Source organism: Pleurodeles waltl, chromosome 2_2 (assembly GCF_031143425.1).
Source record: "Pleurodeles waltl isolate 20211129_DDA chromosome 2_2, aPleWal1.hap1.20221129, whole genome shotgun sequence".
NCBI classification, from domain to species: Eukaryota; Metazoa; Chordata; class Amphibia; order Caudata; family Salamandridae; genus Pleurodeles; species Pleurodeles waltl.
In genome coordinates, this window is record NC_090439.1 from 833851024 (window position 1) to 833863806 (window position 12783).

The window sequence follows — 12783 nt, forward strand, 5'->3', positions numbered from 1 at the left end:
AGGATTTTTAGGTATCTAAGCCTGCTGGTGGAAAGAAGATGCAAATCTTAACTTGGTCCATTTTCTGCTGTCCTTTTGGAATGACAGTTTGAATGAAGGTAGTTCAGAAAATGGAGGATAGCCTATGGGAAATTGTTCCTAAAAATCAACATAGAGTTTTTGAAAGAGATGTATAGAAGAAGTCAAACCTTTTATACAGAAAAAACAACATATTTATGCCAATAATATTGTATGCCAATATATTACCTAAAATATAGACTATGGATCTATATTATAATGGCATATTTTTCATTAGAATTTCCCTATCACATTGTTTTATTGTCTTTGCTATCTTCACTATAGATTATTCCCCATTTTAAATACAATATATAGAATTATAGATGGATAACAGTGAATTACGCATGTTTTCCACCGAGGGGTACTGAGTGGCATCAAATAGACAAGAGCAAAACTTTAGTTGTCTATGATTTCAGAACTCTGAGATAAAAAACATATCCATAATTCACTTTTTACCCATCTATGATGTTATGTTCTGTGTGACCCCTAAAATCAACTGCCCCTGCTTTCAACTGCTGTTCAGGGGCAAAGGAGTTATGGGGAGTGTTAGAAATTAGGTCTTTGGTTGGCAGTCAGGTTACCCCCTGTCCAAGCAAGGACCCTCACTCTAGTCAGGGTAAAGGAGAATCACCCTCAGTTAACCCCCGCTCACCCCTTGGTAGCTTCGCACAAGCAGGCAGGCTTAACTTCAGAGTCTAGGTGTAAAGTATTTATACCAACACACACAGTAACTCAGTGAAAACACTACAAAATGACACAACAGAGGTTTAGAAAAATAGGTAATATTTGTTTAAACAAAACAAGACCAGAACAACAGAAATCCACCATACACAGGTCAACTTATGAATTAAAAAGCAAGAAAGAGTCTTAAATCCTTAGAAAACCGTGCTAGCGTTGTTAGCGTGAAAAAGTACCTGGGTTGTGTCAAAATAACACCGCACGGGCGAGTGTGCGTTGAAAAAGGCCAGTGATGTGTCACACTCTCACTTGCAAGCGAGACTGTGCGTCGTTCCTCCTCCGGTCTGGTCAGCGTGTGTCGTTTTTCCTCTCCGCAGGAGAGCGATGCGTCGATCCGGAAAGGCACCTCGGGTCCTGGCAGACTTTGCATCATTTTTTTGGGCCCAGTGAGGTTTGCGCCGAAAATCCGGTTGCACTGTATCAGAAAATCGCAATATGGGGGGGTTGCGACGTTAACAGTGTCCATCAGCGGGTGTTGCACGTCGTTTCTCCAGCCACGTGCGTCGATCTTCCTGCCGCTATGCAGGTGGAGCGTAGATTTCAGCAGCGAAGCCGGCGGCGCATCGTTTCTCAGCCGCATCTCGGAAGGTGCGTTGAAAATTTCCCCGCATGGCAGTCTGTGCGTGGATTTTCAGTCTTGGTCTGCAAGCTTCACCTTTCAAGGCCCCAGGAACTGGATAGGGCACCACTTGGCAGGGCAGGAGTCTCAGCAGAGAGTCCAGGTGCTGGCAGGGGAAGTCTTTGATGGCCGTGAGACTTCAACAACAGGAGGCAAGCTCAAGATAAGCCCTTGGAGATTTCTTCACAAGCAGGAATGCACAACAAAGTCCAGTCTTTGTCCACATGCACAGGCAGAAGCAGCAATTGCAGGATAGCTCCACAAAGCACAGTCACAGACAGGGCAGCACTTCTCCTCAGCTCTTCTCCATGCTGAGGTTCCTCTTGATTTCCAGAAGTGATCTCATTTTTCAGGGGTTTGGGTGCTCTTCTTAGACCCATTTTGGCCTTTGAAGTAGGCCTACTTCAAAGGGAAGTCTATCTTGTTTGTGAGATCCTGCCTTGCCCAGGCCAGGCCCCAGACACACACCAGGGGGTTGGAGACTGCATTGTTTGAGGGCAGGCACAGCCCTTTCAGGTGTGAGGGACCACTCCTCCCCTCCCTCCTAGCACAGATGGCTCAGCAGGATATGTAGGTGACACCCCAGCTCCCTTTGGGTCACTGTCTAGAGAGAGGTGCAAACAGCCCAACTGTCAAACCGACCCAGACAGGGAATCCGCAAACAGGCAGAGTCACAGAATGTTTTAAGCAAGAAAATGCCTACTTTCTAAAAGTGGCATTTTCAAACATACAATCTCAAAACTAACTTTACTAAAATATGTATTTTTAAATTAAAGTTCAGAGACCCCAACCTCCACATGCCAATCTGCTCCCAAAGGTAATCTACACTTTAATCATATTTAAAGGTAGCCCCATGTTAACCTATGAGGGAGATAGGCCTTGCAACAGTGAAAATCGAATTTGGCAGTATTTCACTCTCAGGACATATAAAACACACTAGTATATGTCCTACCTTAAACATACACTGCACTCTGCCCAGGGGGCTACCTAGGGTCTACCTTAGGGGTGTCTTACATGTAAGAACAGGCAAGTGGGTACACTTGCCAAGTCGAACTGGCAGTTTAAAACTGCATGCAAAGACACTGCAGTAGCAGGTCTGAGCCATGTTTACAGGGCTACTAATGCAGGTGGCACAACCAGTGCTGCAGGCCCACAAGTAGCCTTTGATTTACAGGACCTGGGCACCTCTAGTGCACTTTACTAGGGACTTACTAGTAAATCAAATATGCCAATCATGGATAAACCAATCAACAATACAATTTACACAGACAGCATATGCACTTTAGCACTGGTTAGCAGTGGTAAAGTGCTCAGAGTTCAAAAGCCAACAGCAACAGGTCAGAAAAAATAGGAGGCAGGAGGCAAAAAGATTGGAGATGAATACACAGCACGGCCAACATTAACCAGTCCCCAACACCTTCCCTGCTTTCTCTTCCCCTCTTGCAGCAGTGCTTTCTTGGTTCAATCAAAGCAGACAAGCAGCACTGTGCTTACAGGCTCTCTTAGAGCACTGTCATCCTAGCTTAAAAGGCCTTTAAGTTGTAGCAACAGTGGGTAACGGGTTTTGTCATCAACTGTTGCTATGTCATAGCAGTGAGATGCCAGATTTAGAAAGTGATGCATATAGAATTATAGATGAGTAACAGTGAATGAATGTTTTTCATTCGGGGGTTCTGAGTAACATCAAATAGACAACAAGAGCAAAGTTTGAGTAGTCTGTGATGTCACTCACAATCCTAAGGTGAAAAACATCCCCCTAATTCACTTTTTACCCATCCATAGTTTTATGTTAGGTATGGATCCCAACATCATCTGCCCCTGCTTTCAACTGCTATACTGAGGTAGAGGAGTAATAGGGAGTCATATGTAACATGGCCTCTCCTGCCTGTCTCAATTGTAAAGCAAAATACTTACCTGCCACCCTTAACCAACCACACCACCTTCCCTGGCTGAATTCCCCATCCATCAGCTGTGCTTTTGCTTTCATTCAAAGCAGATAAGCAGAGGTGCACTGACAGGCTGTGGGAAAGCCTTGGCAGCATGGCCTGGAAGCTTCTTATTACAGAACAACAGTAGGTAACACATTTTGTTCTCAACAGTTGCTATGACCGCAAATGTAGCTGTTGTTAAAATAATATAACGAAGCTGGAATAAAACATATCTAGGTTAAAGTGCACAACGGCAGGCCTAGTTTGTTAAAATAAAGTGTATAGAGGTACAACTAAAATGGTTACACAACACTAGAGCCACACATAACAGCGTAAAAAACACTAGAATGTGACTGTTTTAGGTCATGGCAATGGACTAAGGTTACATAAGCAGTAGTAATTTTTATTACTGCAAAGTGAAAGCAAGATATGCTTTTTTGAAATTTCATTAGGGGACTTCAAGTGTAATTGCTTTGATGCAAAGACATTTTTAGAAAATTAGAAGGTTGTGGTATTTTCACTAAATAATGTTAGGTGTTTCGTCAGTATCAATTCCTTATTTGGACACATACGAGTTAAGAACATGGTTTGAATCAAGTTGTCAGTTCAACTAAAACAAATATGATACTTCTTTTCCACCACAGCTTTTACAATGGTCTTGCTCTCTAATTTTCCTCCTGTTGCCCTGTTGCCCTCTCCCTCTCCCTCTTTCTCTCTCAGAACTAGTTACTATGGTGCACAGGTCAATTTCACGATGAAACTCACATCCTTTATCTTTTACAGTGCCCCTGCCACTAGGTTCTAACCAAACAATTCATTTTCCCTATCTCTCTTCTGTAGAGCTACGTCACTTATCAATAGGTTAGTATTCCACAAGCTATGTTGTGGTAACATTTTTTATTTGGACATTTGTAGTACTTCTGCCCCTATTGAGAAAAAATACATATAGTTCGCTTCTGGAACATGTTTCAGTTTTCCTGCATACATATCCACTGCATTCCTCTCTCTGAGCATGATAGCTTTTGGCCAAACACAGAGCTAAATTAAAACTCTTCAACATTGTGTTCAAAATCTTCTCTTCACACTGAACTATAAGTCTCAAGTAGCGACACACACTTTGACAACTATAACCTCTCTGTTCAAAAGCCAGTATGTGCTACCTCATGGTTTCAGTGGAAATGGCCTCTGCTCTGAAACACCCTCCATAGTTCATTTCAAGCCATCCCTTCACTTGAGTAATTCAGACATGCCCTGAAGGTTCTCTGTTAGAATGGAGAATAGTCTCCTGCATGGCTCTGGAGTGCATGCTGCCTTGCTTTGAGTTCATCATAACAAGCTGTGTAGGCTTTTGACCCCCCACCGCATCACTCATGACAATCGTGTGTGCACTAGAGCCCTTCTCTGTGACATAGATTGCAACTTAGAGCAGGGATGTGTGGTCTAAAGAGGCACACTATGTGCACCTTTCCTACCAAGTGTGGCTACCGTCAGCTTGCCATTCTGGTAGCGTTAAGATTGTAGTGGAAAGAGATACCTTACTGGCCTCAATTTTTAGTTGGTTGCTAGTCCTCTGCAATGGGGCTTTCACCCATCTATGTGAGACTTGGATGATGCATGTGTATACATTATGTCAGTGTGTAGTGGATGTATTTGAAGTGTGTATGACATATGGGGTTGTAGCCATACTGGATTCCATTTTATTTTTCCAAGATCCCAGCAGTACCTAAGAGGAAGGGTGGAGGGAGCACCACACAGCAATGTGAATTGCAGGGCTACTCCAGGATATTCTAGAGGTCCTTCACAGTGGTTGAGATTTTGAATGTGGAGGAGAGGACAGAGAAGGTCACTTAAAGCTCAGACTGTTTTTTCTGCCCTTTTCTTGTTCAGTTGTTCTCTAGAATGGCTATCCCCCCACATGTTAACTGGTAGTTAAGTGTTACAGCCTCCTGTTCTTTTGTACCCTTGTTTTGGAACTACACTGGCAGGGGACTCCAAACCCTACCTTACCTTCCAGCTAGCACCTCACAACAATTACTATGTCTGTACCAGTCAGAATGGATTAAGCAAAATGTAAGAAACATATTGAACTGGTCACAGAGGTGAATGATGGAATACACAATGCTGTCTTTAACTTTAGTGTGGAGCAGACACTTCAAGACAGTGTGCCACATTGTTTCTACTAGAATACCGGGTGTTCACACCAGTGCACATAAGAAACTCTCTGTTCTCCAAGTTGGGGGTTTCTAACACCGGCTTCTGTTTTCAGGTTTAAGACCAGAAACCATAGGAGCTCTACCAGCCTACCAGGAGAAGATGCCTTGAACCTATTTTGACAAAGAGCCCACCTCTGGTAACCACTCAGGAGGGATGTTAGAGCTGCCCTTGAAGATGGAGGGCGAACTGAAGCCATCTGGTTGTACGGGGAATTACCTTTCGAGGACTTCTGTTGAGGTTGAGGTTTCAGAGTTCAAAGCATTGGCAGAGCTGCATGGACTCAGAATCAGAGAGTATTGCGGAACCCGACACTGCATGCATTTTTTGAAGTAATCAAGCACCAAAAAGCACCAGAGTGCTAGAAAATCATGACCACATCCAGTTTACTACAAAAGACCTAAAGTGCGGGAGGAAGTGCTTCACTGGCGGACAGGACTTTAATCAGTCTGGAATACTCATCAGTATGACCCTAGGTGGGTACCTGGCTTGTTTGGATGGTGGGTATTGTGAGTGAGCCTGAGGAAAACCCAAGCAACATGAGCCACTGGACTGTAAGTGCCATGACGCCAGCACCACCACTTCTTTAACTGGTGCTCCCCTGTTTACCTGAATAACGCTCTAGGTACACTAGTTTTGGAATGTAGACTTGTCAGCTGCGCCAAGGCAAGGACTCTTTCATACCAACTTGTTGGGCTCGGCTGAGCTCACACCATTCAGATAAGCGTTGCTTCCACCCATAGTGTTGTGAGTTTTTCAAGGTTACACCCACTTGGGAGTTTACCATGTGGGGGTAACTTATAGTTGATGTTTTAGACAGTTTAGTTAATATATCCTGTGGTTGTCCAGACTGTAGTATGGTCTGGCGTCTTCACTTGCAGGTGCAAGTAAAGAGTCTGGCAGCACGTGAGGCATGGTCAGTTTTGGTTACTGCTGTTTTGGTGTCTGTACTTCTGTGATTTGTTCACTAACCTCATAGGGCCCGGCTGTGACATTGGTGATGTGGTCGCTAATGCTCCGCTTGTTTGCTGCCGACCCCCTCCTGCCGGTGGGGCTCATCTTTGAAGCCACACGCCCACCGTCCAACTCCTTCTGTGCCTGACAACTGAAGCAAGTGGCGGCTCGCGCTGCGTTGCATGTGGTTGTGACCCTCCCCACATGCTATGCAACATTGCATGCTGACCTAGAGTGCGAAAAGTGCATGGGACTTTCCTGGGGCGCGAGCAGCCGTGCTACCACAGTCTCTGGCTCACTTTCGACCTCATGGGAGCTGCACTTATCTCTGCAGCCCCATGCCTACAGCAGCGCTGCCCCAGCCCAGCCTGTGTGGTCCACACAGCTGTTGATCAACAAACCTCTGCCGGGAAAGGCTCACCTGCACTGCTGCCTTTCTCGCACTGTCTCTCCCACCTGGGGTGTGTATAGTTGGAGTCACTTTTCCATCTCTGGCAGCTGAGGTCCACACAACATCACCTTCGAAAGTCTGGTGAGTGGCTCCCAGACCAGCGATCCCTCTGAGACCCAAGGGACCTGTAGTGGTAATGCCCAGCGACTCCCCACCTCGCCTCTGACATCTACGCATCACATCCTGCTACCCCAGTTTGTCTGCCCTGTACCGTTACCAGCACCCCAGTAGACAATGCATCCATTCCAGCTGTAGAGCCCTTTGTGGTGACAGGCACACCTCCTACTCAGGCTGCTAGGTGAAAGGTGTTGGTCGAGCACCTAGCGATCTGTTTTCTGGTGGTAGGCACAGCAGATGAGAGGAAGTAGCCACTGCTTCTCCATCTGAGAGGGGCTGATGTGCACAGAATCTCTAAAAACATTGTGGAAGATGGTCTGCCCCACACTTACATGACACTGAAGAATACCATCACTTCCTATTTTGAACCATTAGCAAACCCAAAATACAAACATTTCCTCATATGGCAGGCAAGCCAGAAACCCGATGAATCTGTAGATGTTTTCTACGCCAGGCTGGGGCAACTGGATAACACCTGTTGATGCTGATGAGAAAGTCCAGGAGCAATTCATACAAGGGTGCGCTCAGTAAAGTTGCGAGAGCAGATCCTGCAAGTCTGTGAGATACAGTCTCATCCTAGGATGATCCAAAGAGCTGTCCAAGGCATGGGCAGAACACATGGACTCTTTTTTTTTTTTTTTTTTAATACAGCAACCTAGCAAGAAATAGCCCATTAATGCTGTCACCAAGGAACCTCGCAGCATGAAGTCTGAAGTGCCCAAGCCTAAGCCACCCAGTGACCCTGCAGGTGGTATGGGGGGCTGTCCTCCATCAGGGTATTTGTCCAGCACTAGGGAAAACGTGTGAGGCCTGGAGGCAGACTAAATCAGTTTTCCAAAGTCTGCTGGTCGACAATAATGTTGAATAATGCCATCCAGTCCCGAGCCACACAAAAGTTACCCACCATTGACACTCACTCCGAGACAGCAGAGAAGAGTGACATGGATGATGATGATGAAGATACCATTCTTGTGGTGCACACAATAGAACCACATAGGTTGTTGGCCCACACCTCCCCAAATGCAACTTTGAAATTCATCACCATGGGATAATTGCTCTGATCAATACAGGGGCCTTTATCAATCCCATGGCTGCTGATCTATATCATGAACTTTCCATAGCACACAAACTAAGTTCTGCCAAAGTCATGGTCTATGCCTTTAGCAACCAAACACATCTAAGTCTTGCAGGAATTTTCCACATCACCATCAACCATCAAGATATCGCCACAAGAACCAAAGTGTGCATGGCCAGTGAGGGCAGTGGTTCTCTGATAAGCTGTCAGACAGCCAAGAACTTGGTCTAGTACGTTTTGCATTCAACTTTCATGCCAGCGAAATTGACAGTCTAAAGTGAGAGTTTGCCCCATTTCTCAAAGACATGGGATGCTTAAAAGGCCCTGCTGTTAGGCTTCTTATTGCAATTGAACATGTGACGCTCCACCACTGTTGGGTGGCTTCCATCTCTATCCAAGGAGGAACAAGAACTGCAACATCTGTAAGGGAAGCCAGCATAATTGAAGGAGTCGCTGGGCCCATCCCATGGCTCTCCATGATTGTAGTCGCCAAGAAGCCCAACAGAAGATGTTTGATCTGTGGTGGAGAGGTCCAAACTGCTTTCAGTCTCCCTGGCAAATATAGTAGCCACCACAAAGCAAGATGACTGCCTTCAGCTGACGATCACAGCAGTACAAGCCAGTGACTGGAAGGTGCTGCAAATCTACACTGTCCTAATGACTGAGGAGGTCAGATCACCGCTACAAGCCCTGTGCCAAGTGAAGCAAAAACTCTCTGTAACAATAGAAGGCTTCCCGATTCAGGGTCCCCAGTTGGTCGTACCCAGAAGCCTCCAATGACAAGCAGTTCAGTAAGCTCATGGGCACACCAGATGATGGTAAAAACAAAGAGCAGGCTCTGCAGCAGAGTCTGGATCCCGGGGCTAGATCAGAGTGTAGAAGCGGCCGTGAAAGACTGTGCTGCCTGCCACACAAGCAAACCACCAGACATCCCCACTTTGGTCATCACAGAAGAGGGACCCACGGCCCCATGGCAGCAGGCAAGCAACGATTTTGGAAGCCTTCCTGATTGCACACACATGCTCATTCTGATTGATGACATCTCCCGATAACCAGAATTAGAAATTGTGGCCTCCACCTAGGCATCTGAGGTGATACCACAGATGGAGGAGATAATAGCCACACATGGTCTAAGTTATCCAGATAGGAACAGCAAAAGGCTGTAACGTGGAGGGTGCCTTCTACTCATTCCTGAAGAAGTACCAAGGTACCAAGGGTTCCCACACTCCCCCACTGGAGTAGCTCCTAGGACATTAAGTCAATGCCACAATTTTCCATCACCCGGTGTAGGCTGCACACCCTGATCCCCCAAACCAGCCAGATGCTTGGTGAGCCCACAACAAGTATGTCTCAAGGAGAGGGTGGGCTAAGTGATGCAACATCCAACAACAGGATCTCGTGCTATCATAGAATCAGCTCCCAGCTGGGAAGTTCCGTCTGCCGTTTGAGCTGTCCCTGTCAAGGCACTGAAGGGGCCCGTGGTCACAGCCAGCAGAGGGATCGAAACAGTCATTAGGAACATATTCTCACTTCAGGAAAGTGCAAGCATCTCTCGGCAGTGACCAGTCCAGTCAATGTACTTTGGAGGACATCCATGCCGAGAAAGAGGACTCATTTTCATATCTTACATCCATGGATCAGAGCCTCGCGAATAGCCTGACCTCCCTCATGTTAGGGGCAGATCTGTCTTCTCATCACTTGGCATTTCACCCCCAAGCACAGATCCTTACTCGAGATCGCACTCCATTCCCCTGCTTAACCCAACAAGAAGGGGCTGAGCGATACCATCTGCGGTCCAATCTACCATTGTTGCAGCGGCTCAGAGATGTATGTCGGACTAGTAACCACCCTCCAGTATCGTCCCTGCGGACTGCATTGTTTTGTTTTGTCTATTGGTGGTAAAGTTTTATCAAAGAAACAACAAGTTGTTTACACCTGTTCTCCACTCTAAAATAAAGGAGGGATGTAGTGTTGTGAGTTTTACGAGGGTACACCCACCTGGGTGAGTACCATGGGGGGATTTATAGTTGGTGTTTTAGTTAGTTTGCTTAATATACCCTACGGGCGTCCATACTGTAGTATGGTCTGATGTCCTTTCTGCAAAGGCTTAAAAAGAGGCCGTGTGGTTACTCCACCTTTTGGTGTGTGTGGGTGATTTGTTAACTAACCTCACAGGGCTCTGCCCCGACACCACCCACCAGCAGAAAGCGCAGGTGCTGCCTTCCACGATTGAACTGACATGGTCAAAATGGACTATGCAAAGTGGCAAAGTTACCCAAAATGGGACAAAGTGCATTGTGCAGGAAAGGGAGTACTCACCAGCATTGGCATAAGCCAGATCCCCCTTCCCTTGGGCACCAGCTGTTGCAAAAGTCAAGGAGAACTCCGGAGACTCTTTAGCTTTGGCATATGTGTTCCACTGAGAACTGTCCCACAACAGCATTTCCAGGTTGAATCCGGGAAATGGTAATAAAACATTATTTAAATCCAGAATAATGACTGTTGTTCTTTTAGATATATGTGCAGTGTTCTGGTGTGTCTAAATAGTAAATTATTTTCCCTTTTAACATGCATTGAGGGGCATTGATATATTAATCTCTGGTGGATGATTTATTAAATTCAGAGTCTCTAACCCCTCACCATCTCCATGAGTAATTCTTGGATTGTTCGACTACACATCCTTAGGCTCAAGTGCTAAATGAGTGTACTTGGTGCTCATTTTTTGGGCTCATTAGCATGTTATCCTGCAGGACACTAGTGGTAAAAGGCTGTATTGTCGCAATCTGAGTGCAGTAATCCCTGATTGCCCTGGGACTCCTGGAAACCTTCAAACGCCCACCTTACAGGTTTGAAAGCATATACATGTATGTACTATGTAAAACTTTTATTGCATTTCTTTAGTTATAATGTCTATATACCCATACCTCGTCACCTCAAATGCAGTTGTTTGTAACCACGATACTACCAAGTTAGTCAGTTTATTAATAAATCCAAATATAAATCTCCAGCATGGTAAAATGTTAAGCCCCAAGTGAAAGCCATGCCTGAGGCTCTGCAAAAGAAAATTAAAATGGTTTCATTGTTTCTGTTTTATTAAAGATAGAACAACTTCCACTAGAGGAATTTTATTGTGAAGAAAATCCACTGTTGCAGAAGCAACCTGTACCATCCATTCACGAGGAGGAAATTCTATCACTTGCGGTAATTATTATAAACGTCGACGTTTACATCATTGATTGACTTAGATATATATAAAATAATTTGATCTGCCTTCCCTTGCCATCCCGACAGCCATTAATTATCCCCTGAGAGTTGCATGTGGAAATAGATCTGGGAGCAATTATCTTTTACATAATCAATAGTAATGCAACTGGAATTTAATGAATCTTTTATGTTTGAATGTTGTACCTGGTATTCAACCATTTGGACAGTCGTAACATTTCGAGAGATATTTGGAACTAAAACTTGAATTGGTTCCACAGAGTATCATTGGTTTTTTGTATAAGTTCTTTTCATTGGCATTTCAGTCAAAAGTATTCGGTGACATGAAATACAGAGCGCAGTTAAACTCGGTGGCATTATGCATCAAGTAAACAGTAAACATTTACCCATGTCCATACCACCTTCCCTCCCAGTGGCGTGACAAAACTTGAGCCCCTCCCCCCGCACCTCCCTGCAAAGTACATGGAGAGGCCCACCTCCGGACTTACTCAGGAGCTCTCAGTTCCGGGTACTGGGCTGAGGGGGCTGCGGGGGACTGTGTTACGCCCCTGTTCCCTCCTCATTAATAACCACATCGTCAATGCACATGTCTGTCTTTCCTCGGTCCCATGCTTGTTGGGCGGCAACCAATAAAGGAGTGCACAAATTTCCCTGATATTCATTCCATTTCCATTTCCCCCACGCTTTGTTCCTTTTATTTGGGCATCCTCTGCTTTCAATGACTGCCTTCTCTTCCTCCATACACAAGTTAATTTCTTTTTTTCATTCCCCTAAATGAAGTACACTGTCACTACCCCAGAGCCTGGCTATATTCCGTTTGGCCACCATCAGACCCAGGGTCTCCCCTGCCGGCGGTCCATACGGGTAAGATCTGTGTTGTCCCAGATGTTCAAAATACACCACTTGGCCCCCAGCTCACACACTTGCCATGCATGCCACTACTCTAGTCCAGTAGTTCTGCAACACTGGGCAGTTTCTGAGCATATGATGAAACATACCTATTTGTCCACATTGTTAGGGGAAAGACTCTATGCCCATTCTACCCATTTTCAGTAGTGTTGTTACTTCATAGTAACTTATTTGAAGGATCTCCAGTTGTACAAGTCAGAAGCGTGCTCGTATGGCCACATCCCGTGGAGAGGCCAGAGCTTCAGGCCATTTGTCCTCCTCTATACCACCCAAGTCTCTCTCCCAAGCCTCTTTTAATTGGGTTTGAGTATCAGGGAAAGTTTTTCAACAGTTTTCAGTAAGTGAGGGAGATTACCTTTTTGGGTAGGTCATCATCAAGCAGTCTTCTTCAAGAGGAGAGGATTCCGAGAGATCCTTCTCCCTAGGGATCGCTTTATACAGGGCATGACATATTTGCATGTACCTATATACCTCTGTGGGAGCAAATTAATAGTCAGTTTGC

General features: G+C 45.5%; 1 protein-coding gene across 2 annotated transcripts in view; it reads left to right on the forward strand.

The window, feature by feature from the left end:
* LRRC69 (leucine rich repeat containing 69) overlaps window positions 1-12783 on the forward strand; it is a 182256-nt gene that overhangs the window by 127757 nt on the left and 41716 nt on the right. Inside the window, exon 6 of one of the 2 annotated variants that reach the window (XM_069220458.1) lies at window positions 11250-11351. The exons of the other annotated variant lie outside the window; for it this stretch is intronic. Within the exon in view, the coding sequence (XP_069076559.1) occupies window positions 11250-11351 (102 nt within the window). The remainder of the gene's footprint in view (window positions 1-11249; window positions 11352-12783) is intronic. 2 annotated transcript variants of the gene reach the window in all.